The sequence below is a fragment of the Cajanus cajan genome, chromosome 2 (assembly GCF_000230855.2).
Source record: "Cajanus cajan strain Asha chromosome 2, NIPB_CcT2T_4, whole genome shotgun sequence".
Taxonomy (NCBI): domain Eukaryota; kingdom Viridiplantae; phylum Streptophyta; class Magnoliopsida; order Fabales; family Fabaceae; genus Cajanus; species Cajanus cajan.
Window position 1 is genome coordinate 507285 of NC_138518.1, and position 17791 is coordinate 525075.

At 30.3% G+C, this 17791-nt stretch overlaps 2 protein-coding genes across 4 annotated transcripts; one reads left to right on the plus strand and one right to left on the minus strand.

Moving 5' to 3' along the window:
• Nucleotides 1-1355: 1355 nt before the first annotated feature.
• On the plus strand, nucleotides 1356-5444 carry LOC109817246 (RNA-binding CRS1 / YhbY (CRM) domain protein). Its single transcript, XM_020382460.3, has 4 exons — nucleotides 1356-1585; nucleotides 1820-2102; nucleotides 3046-3447; nucleotides 3967-5444. The coding sequence occupies exons 1-4, from the start codon at nucleotides 1506-1508 to the stop codon at nucleotides 5155-5157; spliced, it is 1956 nt and encodes a 651-aa protein (XP_020238049.2). The 5' UTR covers nucleotides 1356-1505; the 3' UTR covers nucleotides 5158-5444.
• A 6109-nt stretch (nucleotides 5445-11553) lies between these two features.
• On the minus strand, nucleotides 11554-13745 carry LOC109817247 (uncharacterized). 3 transcript variants are annotated; one of them, XM_020382463.3, is made up of 2 exons: nucleotides 13467-13745; nucleotides 11554-13063 (listed from the first exon to the last, which is right to left on the minus strand). In XM_020382463.3, the coding sequence occupies exons 1-2, from the start codon at nucleotides 13539-13541 to the stop codon at nucleotides 11966-11968; spliced, it is 1173 nt and encodes a 390-aa protein (XP_020238052.1). In that variant the 5' UTR covers nucleotides 13542-13745; the 3' UTR covers nucleotides 11554-11965. The 3 variants fall into 3 exon arrangements, with proteins under 3 accessions (XP_020238052.1, XP_020238050.1, XP_020238053.1); XM_020382461.3 differs by having other exon boundaries at nucleotides 11554-13066; XM_020382464.3 differs by having other exon boundaries at nucleotides 11554-13098.
• Nucleotides 13746-17791: the final 4046 nt, after the last annotated feature.

Below are 17791 nucleotides of genomic sequence, written 5' to 3' on the forward strand. Positions count from 1 at the left end.
TCATTATAAAAGAGTCACATTTGACAAACCTTAGAAGGTTAATTTGTTTTGTTTCTCGCGATTAAATTTTGATATCTAAATACTAGTGATGGGTAACGATGGATTCTAACTATGGTAGGTAAGCAATTCATAATTCTTTATATTTCATTAACTTAAAACTTGGCTCTTAAGATTGAATTATTTTCTAAATTTTATTTATTTGATAAAAAATAATCATGAAATACTAATGCTAAAGTTAAAAATAATTTTTGTATGAAATTGAAAAAATAAAAAATAATTAAACACTATCCAATATTCATCCACAAACATTCAAGTGAATTGTGAAAGCATCACATTTACCTTACGTACTAAAAAGTAGTAAAAACATCAATTTTTCCTCGTAAATTATCATCAACAATAAATTTGATTATAATTATTAGAAAAAAAATATATAGTTCTCGACTTTAATAACTATTAATCAATTTGGTCCTTAACAAAACAAGAAAAAAATTCTGTAAAAAAAATAACAACAAAAAATTAATCCTCAACTTTAACAACTATCAATTATTTCTTAAAATAGACAATCACGAATTACTTTGGTGCTCAACTTTAAAATAATTAGTTAACATGTTTCTTACATATTTAAGAAACAATTTAACTTATGATTGTTTAATTTAAGGATTAAATTAACTAATAATAACTTTTTTAGATTAAATTTAATAAAATAATAATAATAATAATAATAACAATAATAGAAAATTTACAAACTAAATTAATTGATAGCTGCCAAAGTTAAAACTAAATTTTCTTTTCCGTAATATTAAATTAACATGTGATGCTAATTTCAGGAATGTATTTTGATTATGTTAGAAAACAATGGTTTACATACAATAATACTAATAATATATTTTTTAGTCTTATCCCAATTACGTATTTGTATCTATCAGACTCTAAAAAATTTCATTTAAAAAATTCGATATCAATTTTAAATGATACGTTTGATTGAATGAAAAAAAAATAACACAAATAATCATATTCATTTTTCTGTTTAAACAAAGAACAAACATAAATAGAAATATTATTTATTTTTAAAAACCTTTTATTTTTCTATTTAATTTTATTTTTTATCTTTCTTATGTTTCATCACTCAATCAAACATATCTTAATAACTTAATTGGTAGGAGAAAGAAAAGCGAGATAAAGAAATAAAAAATTTGAAATTTAAATTAAAAATATTTATAAAAAAAAAAAAAACATCTTTTCTCCCTTTTTTTCTCTTTTATTTTCACCTCAACCAATAAATAAAAAAAAGCATATCCGTATTTTATTTCTTTTTGGCCAAACATGCCATAAGAGAAAATACATTAAAAAAATCGAAGTTAGAAAAACTAGGGCGCGTTTGGGGGAAGAAATCGGAGTCTCGAAAGTCCAAACTCCAAACCCTGTTGGAGCTTGGCTTGCTCATGTCAAACCCACAACCAGAAGCTCCAATTGTGTCTCATTGGTGACCAAATCCAAAAGCTGCAATGTTTGGTGCCAGAAATCTCCACAGACATTGCTTCAAGTCCCTCTCTTCCCTCCTTCAACTTCAATCCAATCTCTCCAAGTACGTCCTTTCCCTCTATCTCTCTATTTTCCTCACAAATTCCCAAACCCCTTTTACTCTTCCCCTTCAAAGTTCCCATCTTTACCCACTAAACCTTCTCACTATTGTTATTTATTTTGATTAAGCGCAGAAGAAAAAATTATATATTTTGGTATTTTGATGCAATTTCATCAGCAATCACTCTGTGTGTGTGTTTAAGGAAAAGGGTTGATTGTGATTTTGTTTCTTGTTCAGAAATGTTGTACCTTTAGGACACACACCGGAGTGCAGCAACATTGTTAAGGTTGGAGAAGCATACCATGGAGTTGGTTTGTATTGTTATGTTAAGCGGTTGAGTCTTTTGAATGGATCGTTGTCTCGGGCAATGTCAACCTCCAAAGGAAGGAGTATGCGCAGCAAGGTGGAGAGGCGAATGCAGAAAGAGTCTGGTAAGACTTTAAGGGAGATTCGGAGAGCGAAGAAGTTGAAGAAGAAGCTTATGACTGAGGAGGAGAGGCTTATTTACAATCTCAAAAGAGTACGTTATCCAACACTTCTTCCATACATATTTTGGAGTTCAATTTGCAATCCATGCTTTTAGTTCATGTGTTGTTTTGTGCTGCAGTGAGTGTCTGAGATGTGTGATTAGATTGATGATATGGCTTGCAAGTCTTTGTGTAGACATCCTCATTAGTCAGTTATTATAGTTCCCAATGTTTTAGACTATACTAAAATGAATTCTGTTAAAAGAGAAAGTCATGCATATACATTGCTTCTATGTAAAAGTGGTAAACAGAATTGGTTCATAACATTAGATGCCTGAACATTGGCTTCTGAGTAAAATGGGGTGAGCTCAAGAGTTTTCATGATTACAGTAGTACAACTTTTAACATTTGTCTTAAAATACTGTTGATTGATTGAAAAATGAGACCCAAGATACCTGGAGGAAGTAAGGATTTATTTGAAAATAGATAAAATCTATCTTTATGTATGAAAGATAAAGAGTGTGTACTACTTAAGCTTCATGTTTATTCATTGAAGGATGTTGCAAAGTCGCCTTGATTGCAGCATCCCTAGCTCACCTTAGTTGCGGCCTCTTTGAGTGCTGCCTTAATTGCAGCCCAAGGGTGGTGGTTTAGTCCCACATCATCTAGAAAATTAGTTTAACTAAAACTTATAAAGTTTGGACAATTTTCATCTTATAAGTCAATTTTGTGGAGTTGAGTTAGGTTTTAAGACCAAATTCTAATAAATACATTGAATTTTCCTATCGGCTTTAACTAGTTTCATTTTAGTTAATTCTTTGGCTTTGATTGTTTAGTTAACAGGAAATACTGATAGTCAAGAAATGGAAAATTTCTTATCATGATAACAGATTGCACATTTGTACTGCCTGATGTATTCTTTACTTAATTTGTTTGTGGTTCTTGTTATATGAACATTTGGTTAAATTTTATTTTCCTACCTTCCAACTTGTGTAGGCCAAGAAGAAAGTGGCGTTGCTTCTACAGAAACTCAAGAAGTATGAGCTACCAGAGCTGCCTCCTCCTCGGCATGATCCAGAGCTCTTAACACCTGAACAGCTTCAGGCATTTAAAAAAGTTGGATTCAGGAATAAGAACTATGTCCCAGTTGGTGTACGTGGTGTTTTTGGAGGAGTTGTGCAAAATATGCATCTCCATTGGAAGTTTCATGAGACCGTGCAAGTTTGTTGTGATAACTTCCCCAAGGAAAAAATAAAAGAAATGGCTGCAATGCTTGCAAGATTGAGTGGTGGGATTGTGATAAATGTTCATAATGTGAAAACAATCATTATGTTCCGTGGCAGAAATTATCGCCAACCCAAAAATTTGATACCTATTAATACCCTTACAAAGAGGAAGGTAGGCTTTCATTGTTATATTCCTTATTTGATGGTACAACTTTCTGCTTCTATCTAAAAACAGGCGATGCTTTGCTGGTAGTGGTTAGAGTGCCAAAGGCTTAACTTCAGAATCACGAGCCGTGATATTTGGGTGTCAATATTGTTCATTATCATGTAAAAATAATAATACTTGCCTGTCTATTGTAACTGTATTGGTAAAATTACTCCCTCTTGTACAAAAAATCTCCCTAAAAGGATGCAGGGAAGGAAGAAAAATATTTTTCTAAATCATGCAAAATGTAAGCGAGTTCAAGACAGTTAGTTAATCACTTTACAAATGTGAAATTCTTGTTTTATTGATTATGCTTCCATGATGACTTTTATGAAAATATAGCTATGGTTAGGCTCAACTGCTAAAATCTACTGCCTCTTTTTCTTTTTTTGAAAAATCATCATTTTCATTCGTAGTTATGTACCTACTATACAAAGAACTTGATATTGGAGGAGGTAATATCTTTTTTCCTGTCATTGTATGCAGGCTCTTTTCAAGGCCAGATTTGAGCAAGCTCTTGAATCTCAGAAGTTAAACATAAAGAAAATAGAACAACAGCTCCGACGGATGGGAGTAAATCCTGAGGATCCAGCTGCCATGGCCAGCATCCAAAGAGTTGCTTCCACGTTCTTCAACGCCATTGACAAGAAAGAGGGAAGCCCTTATATTTTCCGTGAAGGCAAGCAGTCAATACTTGAACCTACTGAAGCTTTTGAAGAGTCAGAGCCTGCTGTTGATAGTGATCAGGAAGAACTAGACCAGTTCATTGCCGACATAGAGGATGCGGCAGATAAAGAATATGAAGCTGAAGAGGCAAAAGAAAAAGAAGAGCTTGGCATAATTAGATACTGGAACAAAGAAGAATTTGGTGGAAGATACAGAAGATCAGATGCTTCTAGAAATGATGATCGTGATGTTGAGACTAGAGGCTCAAGGGCTTGGCAGACTATACATCCTAAGCATCTAGCTTCTGATAGTGATGATGAAGAGAACGCTCATTTTAACAATGATGACGATGAGGATAGTGATGATGAGTGGCGTTTCAATAATGTTGTAGATGCTAGTGATCTTGACAACAATTCTAATGGATCTAATGAGACTAGAGTCAGGTTCAAGGAAAGTAGGGGGCAGAGAAAGAAGCCAAATAACACCGGTATGGGTAGGACCCGAGATAGCGAAAATATAAATAGACATGCTGGAGCTAAATTTAGGAGGAATATGACCATAGAAGATTCTGAATCGGAAGGCGTGTTCAGTGATGTTGAAAATGCAATGTGGGAGTCTGATGAGGAAGAGAATAATAATGACTCAGGACATTTGAGAAAGTTCAGTGGTAACTACAAGAGTAGCAGCAGTGATGATGAGGGTACATATCAAAAAACAATGAGAGACAACAAGGGTGGTGTGAGGCATCATGAGGTTGAAGTTGATGGTTCTGCTCAATATCGTAGTAGTTTGGTTGCACCAAAGAGTGTGAGAGGGAAGCAAGGAGTTAACAAAGTTGATTCTGAATCGATGGATGAATTTAGTGGTTCAGAAAACTGGCTGTGGCCTTCAGATGCTGAGGAGGACCACGATAAGGACCACCTTACAAATCAAAATAGTAATGTGATCAAAAGTGATATCTCTAAGAGGAGAACACCAAAAGAGGCGGATGAGGCTTGGGACAGTGACTAGCCCAGCAAATGCAAGACCACAATGCAATGTGCTATTTTTGAACACTGCTTCACAAGCAGACTTGGAACAATTTGGTCCAAAGTCATGACGACATGAAGCCCAATACAGCCCTGTTTATTCAGTTCTCACACGGTGCTTCCTCTCATCTAACCATTGTCTCATGTTATCTGCACAAGTTCTCAGGTTATTACTAGCCTCACTAGTCATATGATGGATATATGTGGCACATTCTTAGTGGAGTTTGAAGCATCAGACTTTGATAACATGCAAAAGAAATTTGTTTTTTATGGTTTTTTTTTTTTTTTTTTTTTTTTTTTTTATAGTGAAGGAATAGAATTTATATTTTAATAAATTGGAATTGAAAGAAATGTGGGGTTTATATTTACTTGAAGAATATAAGTCACTTTGGTCGTTGAAAGTGGTGACCGCCATCACATTAGTCCCTGAAATAAAAAAAAAAAATATATTAAATAAAACTCTAGAATATTATTAAATAAATAACTTTTATTATTCACAAAAAATTAAATATTGGTGATTGGTCTGAGAATTTTTAGTATTAATAGTGTTTATAAAACTATTTTATCTAAACTATTTTGAAAACTAAATTATAAAAAATTTAAGTAATTTTTATAAAAAAACTTAACTAAACTATATTTAAAGTTCAGTTTAAAAAACAAAACTACTACAAAATGCAGTTTAGTGCCCTGTAGTTAAAAAAAAATTGTTATAATGATTTTTGCATAATTGTTATATTCAATTTGCATAAAATGGTTTTTATTATAAATAAGACATTAACATGAATAATTAAAATATAATATTTTTAATAATTATCTGATAAGTTATATTTACAAGGATTTTAAATTGATTTGACTATATAAATAATATATTAAAATTAAATATTCTTTTAAAACACATTAACTATGAATTAAATTATTTAACACTTTATAAAATTCTTACAGTAATTTTAAATCATGTATTTTGTTTTAATTTGTCTTTTTTATATATGATTCGTCTTTATTGTTTTTAATTAAATATAAAGGAAAAATATATATTTTGTAAAGATAATTTGTTTTTCTCTCTAAATATTTAACATAACTATATATTTATGTATAACTTAAATTCGAGAGATTTGATGAAGTTAAAACAAATTCCTTACTAGTTGGTAGGACTATTCAAAACTTGTTTCAAATTAAATTATTAAAACTCTAAATTGAACTAGATTATAAAAAATACTCAACTATTTAAAAAAACAAATTAAACTTAAGTTTAGTTTCAAAAACTAAATTACTATAAAAATAAATTATGTTTGGCCCAAATCACTAGAAAAAATTGATTTAGAATACAAAAATAGTTTAATTCGGTACGAAGTATAATTGAAATAAATGGAATATCGATTAGTGATTCCATAATTAGTACTTATGTAAATTTGAACTATTTTATTTTAAATTTTGATAAATGATTTTGGCTGACTATTCACTTAGAATATTTTAATTTTTCCAAATTGAACTATGTTAGACATATTTTAGTTTATTAGTATAAGCTTGAAAATAAGAGTTAATTTGAAATATTCTTTTATAATGTAGTTTAGTTAAATTTATAGTAAAAGAAAGTTTAACTCAATTTAAATTATAATATAGTTTGAGCTTTTACAACTATAATTCACTAAATTAGAAAATAATTTAATTTGATTATTTAAACTACTTTATAATTTAGTTAAATTTAGATGAATTATTTTTATAATTTAATTAACAAGTAGTTTAGTTTAATTCAACCCTTTTGAACATCCTTACCCAACATATTATTGGCATGGCTCTTTGCCTTAATTATAGATTATAAAAAAATGATAGATAAGTTCTCAAATTTTACTATTTACAATTATTTTGGTTAAGGGTGTGTAAAAACTATTTAGTTAACTAAACTAATTTTATAAAGTAATTTGGATTGATTCTTTAAAAGAATTGAATCATAAGAATATAAGGTATATTATTTTTTTCTGAATAAATACAAAGTTGATAATATAATTGAAATAAATCAAACCATTCTAAAAATATAAAAAATTGAACCGGCTTTGAAATAAATCAAACCATTTCACTATATAAAAAATATTTGATTAATTAAACCGTTTTTATAAAATAGTCCAGTTTAGTCCGTGCACAATCCTAATTTTTGTTTATGAATGTATATTAATATCATTATTTTAGTCACTTTTTTTTAATTAATTTTATTTTTAATAATTTATTTGACATTTTATTAATTTTTAAAAAATAATATCTTTCAAAATCAATGACAAAAATATATTTAAAATGCAGACAACAGGTTGGGCGGGTCTTAGACGCTTTGAATGAAAAGGCACACTAAACGTAATTGACGAGTCAATGAAGAATAATATGCATCTTATTTTCCTTTTTGCATTATTTTTCAACCTCAAGAATGCTCCTAATAAAGACGCAATGTTACTTGTCACACACCAATGCTGCAGATTTTATAGAAAGCTAACAAGTCTACTCTATCTGCCACACAAATATGTTCTCATTTAACTCCATTTAATTTACATGCCGTATACATTTCGTTTTTCAAATTTTTGGATAGAAAATGAAAATTTCAGAATTTTAAATAAAAGAGAGGCTAAATTTTCATAATTTTGAAAATAAAAGGCTAAAAACTTATTTTGGTCCCTTATAATAAATGTTTGTTTCAATTTAGTTTCACTTTTATTTTTTGTCTTAATTTGGTCTCTAATAAATTAATTGGTTGTAATGTGAGACTTCCGTTTAAATTATTTAAAGAGAGTTAACTGTTGACCACGTAGATGTCACGTAGATGCATAGGTGGATGCCACGTGGATGCCAAATATCTTGAAAATACCTAGAACCAGAACGGCTCGTTCTGGGTGCACACTTGGTGTGTTAATTTTGCATCTGAAACGGGTCGTTCCAAATACAAAATTAACACACCACGAGTACATAAGAACGACCCGTTCTAAAACCAGAACGGGCCATTCTGATTTCAGAACAGCCCGTTCCAGAACTATAATAATTTTAAAAAATATTTTTTTATGGTAAAATTTTAAAATTACTTATTTTTATAAAATATAATTTTCTCATAAATAGAGTGATAACTTTTCCTTTCTCTCTTTCTGTCTGAAGAAATATTTAAGTATCACTTAAGAATTTTTGCAACTTATTTAAAATTAGAGGAATAAAATGATAAAAATTAATAGGATAAACATAATAAAATTATTAATTTGTTTTCTTTTAGTGTCCTCTAAATTTTTACACTCATTTAAAAAAAAAAAATTTATATGTTATTTTGAATTAATTTAACGAAGTATCATATGATTTTTAATTTTTTTAAAAATTTTATAAATTTGATCTATACATGAAAAACTTTTTAATTTAACAATTAAATTTTTAAAAATTTGATATAAAACATTAATTATTAAGTAAAATAAATCTATCAAAACTTAATCTTGAAGTAAGTAAATTTTTTCTTCATTAAAAATGAAGATAATTTTACCACAAAATAAAAATAATTAAACAATAAAATAAAATATAAAAACAATATATTAATGTATTTATTATATTAGATATAACAAGATAGTTAAAATATAATTAATAATATATATTTTATAAAATTATTAATATTTTATATATAAAAAAGAATGAAAAAAGTTTTAGTGGGGGCAAGTGCCCCCACTATGATTAACTTAGATCCGTCCTTGCATATGATTGTGTGGTGAAATGTTAGTCCTGTGTATCCTTTCCCTTTACTTTAGGTTCTACCTCTTCAAGAACAAATTGTTGTTATTGGGGTACATCGTTAATGACTTCAAGAAAAAATACCATGTCATTTCATCCTTTACTGTATAGTATCAATTTGGTAGTAAGTGGTTCACTCCAGTTTGACTAACAATGAAATAAAATATGTTACCATTATCTTTAGTGATACACTGCATTGTCCTTAATGATACACTGTATAGTCCAACTGTTTAGCAATTGAAGTTATCAATTTCTATTGACAATATTACCAAATCCAGTGTTTGAAATGTTTTGTACCTTGGGTCTTTTTCCTTCCACGATTCATAACCGTGAACTATAATCATTAAATTTTATTCTTTAAAAATTATTTAATTTAAATATTAAATATATTTTTTATATTCTAAAAACTAAACTAAATTAATTTTTTTAAAATTAATTATAATTCTTTTAAAAATATGAAAATCAAAAAATGAAAAATGAAAAAAAATAAAAAATTTGAACAAAAAATAACCAAAAAACAAAAAAAAAATCAAAAATATGAAGAAAAAGGGTAACTGATTTTTCAAAGGATTTTTGAATTTTTTTTAAAAAGCCCTTTGTAAACCGACTTTGAAAAAATGTGACCCATATCCGACCGACTGAGCTTTCGATTTGAGACGGTTCGGGTTGAAACGGATTCGGATTTAAGCGGGTGGGTATAATCGGGTTTGAATTTTTTTGTAGACCAATTTATCTTAACGAAGATGAAGCTTAAAATGATAAAAAATATTTTTAAAATAGTGTATAAAAATAGAATGAAGGTGACAATAGATGGTGTAAATAGATTCGTAGTTGAAACATTTACAAACTAAAGAAGCAAAAATAAAAAATAACAAAATTCATAGTTGTTACATGGAAAAGAAATATAAAAGATTACAAAACCATAAGAAATCACAGTCACACAAAATGTACTCAAAATGGAGATAAGAAGATGGAAAAGAAAGACAAAGAAAGAAGCAAAAAGATAACTCTAAAAATAGACTAGTGTGTTGAGAAGTTGAATGAGGAAGGAGAAGACAAAATAAATATCTAAGTTATGAAAAAAAGGAAAAAAATAAGTTACAAATTGATGGCTATATTATACTTGAAATAAAGACTTTTAAATTTGGACCATTGTTGTTTAGTTATACAAAAATAATAAAAATTTAAACTTATCTCATTTTCGGTTGGGTTCGGTTTTTAGCGGGTTTAAAAATTCAAAACCGAACCCGCCCAATATAACCCGTATAAAATCAAAATTTTAACCCGATTTACCCATAAGACCCGCCCGAACCCACCCAAAAACAATATTTTTTTTCGGGTTTTTCGGGTTCGGTTCGGGTGTCGGTTTAATGCTCACCCCTACTTGTTGCTATGAACCATGAGGATATTGTTTTCTTCTAAAGAATGTTATGAAATGGAATTGCTACATGCACGGACAGTACAAAGACAGGAATGAGTAAGAAAAAAATATATATATGCAAGGGAGGGTGAAAGGATCAATCATTTGAAATTATGTTTTTAGAACGTGGTAATTAAATTTCATTATGATAACAACCCTACAGTTTGATAGTTTAACATAGTCTTTAGTCGACCTAAAGTCACTCTGAGAACGATTGTGTATAAAAACTCTTCAATAAGTTAACAATAATTGCAGTATTGTAAATGAAATTAGTTGTTGACTTAGTAGACTAGAGATATTCACACCCAAAAAAAATATTCAAAAAATTGTTAATGCAAGTTATTCAATAATTGAATATTGAAATTTGATTTCCATCGTGAAGATAAAGTCAGAACTATAAATATCACTTTATTCTTAAAATAATTCAATCTGAGAATGAATTATACTTCTAGCTATAGCAAAAAAATAAATAAATAAAATGGGGCAGTTCTCGTGTAACATAAAAATTAATTTCTTATGAGACATCTGAGAGGTTGTAAACTTACTAGTCAAAATGCATTCTGTGTTACTGAAAACAACAGCCAAAGATCCTGGCTTAGCAGGCGCATAAGATAGCACGATATGCAAGCATTTATAAACCATGTTAAGGAAAAGATTGAAGAGTCAAACACACAATGAATTGATAGTTGAAAAATACACTACTTAGTGCGCATCTAATTTTAAGACGTGCTCTTTAGTCTTGGGTGGTGGGGACTCGGATTAGTTCCTCCAAGTCTTTGAAAATGGAAAAAAATTAAGGCGTCAATTTCCAAGAAAAAGATCAACAATTGGCACAGCTCACCCAAGTCAATGAAGTCCACTTACTATACAAAGTCATTTACAAAATAAAATAAAATAAAAAATAGCCACAAAAAATGTTTATGGAAAAAGTTTTGGTATGTACCTTGTTGGATAACAGTAGTGCAGAACAATAACAGTAGTGGACAAAAACAGAATGCAAGAACCATTGGTTTGAGCCAACCTCAAATAAAATCATCAATGCCAATTTTAAGGTGTAAAACATATCTTACTCTGTTGATGGTTTTCTCAATTGCTCAATTGAATTTAGAAACAGAATTAAGGGGTTAAACTACTGAAACCACCACATCATTTGGTATCATTAGAAGTTGAGAAAAAAAACACAAATAAGTACATTGCAGCACAGGAGAAAACATAAACTAGGGAAATCAATCAAAGTTGGATTATAGAAGTAATTTATATTAGAGATGAGTTATTTAACAAGCCTAAGTGGTTAGAATATGTGTATAACTCAGTCCAAGAAATCCAAATTCCCATGAGAAAATACTGGGAATGTCTTGCTACTATATTGAACAAGTGGGGATCCTAAGATAAGCTACAAAAGCTTGTCAAAAGCTGTAACACTATTCCCTCACTAAGAATCTCTCGCATGCTTCTGTAAAATTTTTAGATTCCTTCAGGTTCTTCCAAATATACCTCCAAAGAAAGGTCTGCATTTGCTTTGTATGAAGGTGTATTGATCCATGACCAAACCACAGTTACATAAGTCATTCAATATACTCTCTCCTTTTTGGTGTTATACACAAAATCAGAAGATTTTATATACTAAAGCTCAGTCACTTTCTCTTCTGCAGTTTCCAGGCAACAAAAACTTGTATTTCTCGGCATTATTCAACAAATACGATGGAAGATGAACCGCAGAATACGAATGAGGAATAGGTCCCATCTTGCCAATAATCTCCTTAAATGTATACTCTTCAGGGAGCATGTCAAATAGGTCAGCCCCTTTGCATATCACATCCTGAATCCTGTTATGGTTCAAGTAATGAGCGAACCTGATCCGATCGTTATGGCTGTAAGCTTTCATCTTGAATATGAATTCACTTATACGGCGAAAACAGAAGCTACAATGCCAGCCAGAATCTGACAACAAGACATCAGCCTGCCGATAGTGTGCATAACATGTCTTGCCAGTCTGGTATCTATGCACCGAAGCTCTCCAACTTTGGTTGTCTAGAAAGAACTCAAAAGAGTACAAGTAGTTCCTCATTTGAAGATGAAGAACAGAAGGGATGTCATTGCACCACCTCAAGAGGTTAATTGTGTGAGCACTAGGAATCTCATCAACATCAGACATTATCAAGAGATCATCATCTTCTATCCCTGCAATCTTCAGAAGCCGGTCCAACGCCACTCTTTGGTATGCCTCTTCAACAAAAGGATTCTCACCCTTCTTAAATCTTCCTCCAATCACCCCATATGTTAACCGAGACTCCATAAACCGAAAATCGTCCCTATTGCTTGCGAAAATCAACGGTTTTGGCAATCCTGTAAACGTTGAGTTCGATTCGAGGATCACATAATGTGTCACATATGGATGCATCTCTTTCCATCGAACGGTGAGGATGTCAACTTCATTGCTAAACAAAACCGCATCAAAGACTCGTCTTGGCGACTCACGAATTCTCCAACCATGAAGTCTGCATAGAGTCTCCATGGACACATTCTCATGATAATAGTGAGGGATTTCATGAAAGGGCTTGGGAGGAGATTCCCAGAGGGGTCTCAGAAAGTACGAGATTTTCAACCCATGAAAATACACACAAAAGATTCCCATTGGAACAACCACAAACAAAAATACGTAGGTCTTGAAATCAAATCCTCTCAAAATGCAACGAAGCCTTGACATGCTCAATGCTGTTCGAGTTCCCTGCTGCGTAATAAACAAAATTCTCTCTCAAGTTACTGTTCAAAAAACAAAAACCTCACATCACATGCATGACAACATAAATAGTTTCAAGCAGTAGCAAGTAGCAACCCATGAATTCATCCATCATCCCTCAGAAACCACAACATGGTACTATTTCATACTCTCGTGAAAAATATGATTTTGGGGAGAATCCAGAAAATGGAATACAAAAGGGTATCCAAAAATGCTATAACTCAGAAAAGCACAGAATTTTAGCCTAAAAATCAAAACTTTCCTGAGCAAAGGGAAACCAAATGAAACTGCATGCATTAGGGGGTTTGAGAAAGGATGAATAAACCAATTTTTCAAACATTGAAAGATGAAGTGGATCCAATCCATAGATAAAAGTATGGATGATACTAACCTGGCTACAAACATCCCCACAGATATCATCACTCTTCTTGGAATTGTAATAGCCCTCAGACATGATCATGGTCATGGTAATGGTCAATCAGTGATTTCTCCCTCTATGCTCCAATCCTACTTATAAATCGGTATAAAGAGAGCAAAGGGTGGGAAATAGATAAATAAAAAGGGCAACCTTAATACAATACAATCTTTGAGGCTTTGGTGTTGGGTGGTGGCTGGAGTGTGTTCTTTTTGTGTGTGTCTTTTTAGTTTTCCCAGCCTCAACACCCTGCTGTAACGTCAATTATATTTATTTGTGGCCCCTTGCTTGTTTCATTTTTTTTTTTTTTTTTAAAGCCGTTTTCCTTCTTTATTTATTTATCAATTCGCTAAAAACAAAAAATTTCTCTCTATTTATTTTTTAGAGTTAAGTTATTTCCATTACTTTTGACTAAATTTATTAGTCATGCAATGCATGAATTGTTTTAATAACCTCTGTGTGATATAATATATTTTTTTATCTCTTTGCTCTTTGTTTGTCGAAGACCCTCTTCATCTCTTTCTAATGTGTTCAATGACTTTTAATACTTGGTTAGCTGTTGCTAATTGGTTGGAAGTTGCGGTAGTCCTTCCAAATTCTTTAATTTCTTTCTATCTATATCAGACGAATCTTGGTATATTTAAAAAACGCTCTTAGTGTTTTCAAGTGGTTTGGGTGTCTGTAATCTGGTCACTATGACTTCATCGGAATGTTATTATCTTTCAGCAATGTGTTATGGATTGCAAGGAGTTGTTAGACAGCATAAAACTGCGTTCATAGAAGTGGATTACTAGTTCTGTCCCCGGTTGTTCTTTTAGTTACATTAGTTGGTATTATAACCCGGGTTTGTATATCTCATAATTTTTGCTTTGATTTTGAACTCTATTGTAACGGGTTGGAGTACTTCTTGTACTCCCAATAATTTAAATCTTGTTTGCTTATAAAAAAAAAAAAGATATAATATTTTTCTCTCATTGTGATAGCTGTGATATAAGTTTGTTATCTAATGAAGTTTTTATTTAATATAATAAGCGTTATTAAAAGTATTAAAGTATTTTTATGTATTTATATTTTAGTTCTCAAACTTTTTTAAAAATAAATAAGTTTTCATTGATATGAATAAAAATAATATATTTTTCTGAAGCTCCTTATACTTTATTTTTTACAAATTTAAATAAAAACTAAATTGAAATTTTAATCTCAATTTCAATTTTTTATTTTTTATCTTCTAAATTTTAAAATTATCATTTTAATATTAAAAATTTTTAAAAAAAATCAATTTTTTTATGTTAGAGTGAATTTTTATATCAAATCTAGGATAAAATTATTCTAACGTATGTGCTATTTTCCTTTTCAATTTATTGTTACTTTTTGATTATACTAACAATTGATTTTAAAAAAACAAAATGATCATAACAAATAATAATTACAATTAAAATAGTTAAGACATTTTATATACCAAATTAATTAGAGTTCTGGTGAAAATTGTCAATAGATTCAAGTTTTACCATTGTGTGATTTTAATTTATTGATAATAATATGTTTTTATGAGATTAATTGGTAAATTATTGTAATTATTGTTGTTTTAGATTTTTGAGGATCAAGAGATCCTTGAGAGTTAAGTTGGTCAGGATGATTTCGGTTAGAGTTAAGTTAGTCTAAGGAATGGTATATATGATTTTTTTTTAACGATATGCACATCATAAATTCAATTCTTAAAAAAGGTAGAGAGAAATTAGAAGGAGAAATTCTGAAACCGGAGAATAACTACTTCTCTTGATTTCATAGGACCTCAAACCCTTCCCCCCCCCCCCCCCCCCATAGCTGAGTAGAGCTAACTAGTTGGTGATTCGAAGCTTGGAAGTTGAGATTTCATGATTTGAGAGTCAAGTAGAGAAGTTTGAGTTCTCCTTCTATCTTCTCCTACTCCTCTTCTCGTTTTCAGGCAATTCAAGGTAAAGGATGTTTGTGATTGATTGTTGTTGAGTTATGTTGTTAAGCAAATGTTATAATTCATGATTTGTTAGCCACCTTTGAATGAATTCGGATGGTATGATGAGTTGGTTGAGTTGTGGTTTTATTGAAGGTGCTTTGAGTAGAGATTGATGAATTTAAAGTATAGTGGTTGCGTGTGATGTCTTATGCTAAATATGGATCATATAAGTTGAAATTGTGTTGAAAATATGATTACATGTTGGTTTGTTCGAGTGAATTGCAGGTTTTGAGCCAAAATGAGATTCTACCAAGTGTAGAAATCTTCATAACGTTGGGCATGGCTTTATGGCGTCAAGCATGACTCAAGTTAGGGGCTATCTGCCCTTATCACGTCAGATGCATGATTGGTAGCGTCAATTGTGGATCAATAGGGAACTCTCTAACTTAGTCACATCGGACATGGAATAATAGGTGTTGAGTATTATTACTTAAGGGATTTACTGACTTGGTGACATTAAGCATTGGTTGAGAGACGACAAACATGATTAAGATAGAAGGTCTTTGCCTAGATGAAGTTGGACATAAGTTTAGTGGCACCAAACGTGGGACAAGCATATGCTTTTTGACAAATGTTCTCTACTTGAATGAGGTTAGGCGTAGGTTATCTACTTCAAGTGTGATTGACTAAGAGGCTATCTACCTTATCCACACCAAACGTAGGTGGATTGACATTGGACATGGGTGAGCTTGAGGCTCTCTACCTCAATGATGATGAGCATAGGAAAGATCGTGTTGAACGTGATTCACTAAAATAAAACTTAATGTTCTAAGTTGTCTAATTGTTGAAGTATGATGATTCATCATGATGTTGTATGATTATAGTTCATTATGCGTTGATCTAGGTTGATGTATGATGTTGTTTAAATTTGCAAGATGTATATTGTTTTAAGTTGTATGTAGTAAGTTGATGAAAGTTGTATAGACATGTGTGGATATATGTAGTAGTGCTTCGAGAGCCCATAGTTGAAAATCTTTGAGTGAGTAAGTTGACTCCTAAATGAATAATTATTTTTAAGTTGTCTCTTCTGAGTTTTATATGGAAACAATATAAGGGTCGGATCGAGGCATATTGATCATAAAGCGATCAAAATATTGATCTGTATAGAGTATAAGGTTGAGTTATACATGTAAAAAGTAATCAATTGAGTAAAATATGAAGTCAAGGGATAAAATCATTAACTAATTGCAAACAAGGTGCATAATATTTTCTAAAATTTTTGAAAATTTAGTTTAAAAAAATAATATAAATATATAAATTATATAAGAAAATTTGAAAATTCTCTAAAAATACTTTTGTTTAAAAAAATGCTCCCGTTTAAAAATATTCTAAAAGCACTCTCATTCATGAATTAAGATAGAGATGGTATTTTCTAACCACATCATCAAAACTATCATGGAAAGAGTTCCTAAAAATATTAACATGAAAGAATTCTGAACCTATATTTTTTTATCAACGTAATATTAGTATGAAATATTATTAATTTTTTTATTAATTAATCTATATCACATAATTTAATTAATTATCATTAATAATTTTTTATTTATCTATAAGATTCGTACTTAAAATTTTATTTAATTCAATTTTATTCGGGGATTTATAAGTTTTTTTTTCTTCTTTTTCATAGGAGACCAAGGACTCGCTTATTGGTAGATTATGATATTCTATAGTAAAGTTTTTTTTTTTTTTCATTTTTGAAATTGAAAAAACTATAGGCCGCGCGTTTTATGCATTGGATATGGTGACAGTTGTAGGCATAATAATGTAAAGACTTTAGAAGAAAGGATTTGTCCCTTAAATTCCTTCAAACATTAACACACATTACATTTATTTTTAGGGTCATTATTAATATATACACAAACATTATTTTATTTTTTCATCACTTTACTTTCTAGTGTTTATTTTTTCTCGTTATTTCTTTTCGCTTCACCCATGATAATTTTCTTTATTTTTATGGTTCTTCATGTGGTCCTATTGTTTAACTAGCGTTGTCATTTGTTTTCTTGAATGAAAAGTAATAAAAAAATTATTTATAAATTGACAAAGTGACATGACTTTATCAAACTCAAAAGGCAAACCTAATATTCCCTTGGATCGAAATTCCAACACTTTGGGACAAATTCCTGTTTATGCTTTTTGAGCCATTCAAAAGGTCTTATCATTTAGATGGGTCAAAGAGAGGAAATGCAAAGTTTTATCATGAATAATAAATAAAACGGCAACGGTAAAATAAATTTTGTGTAGACTTTTTACCTTTCTATTGTAACTAAACAATTAATAAGGTTGAAATAATTAGAGAAACAGCATA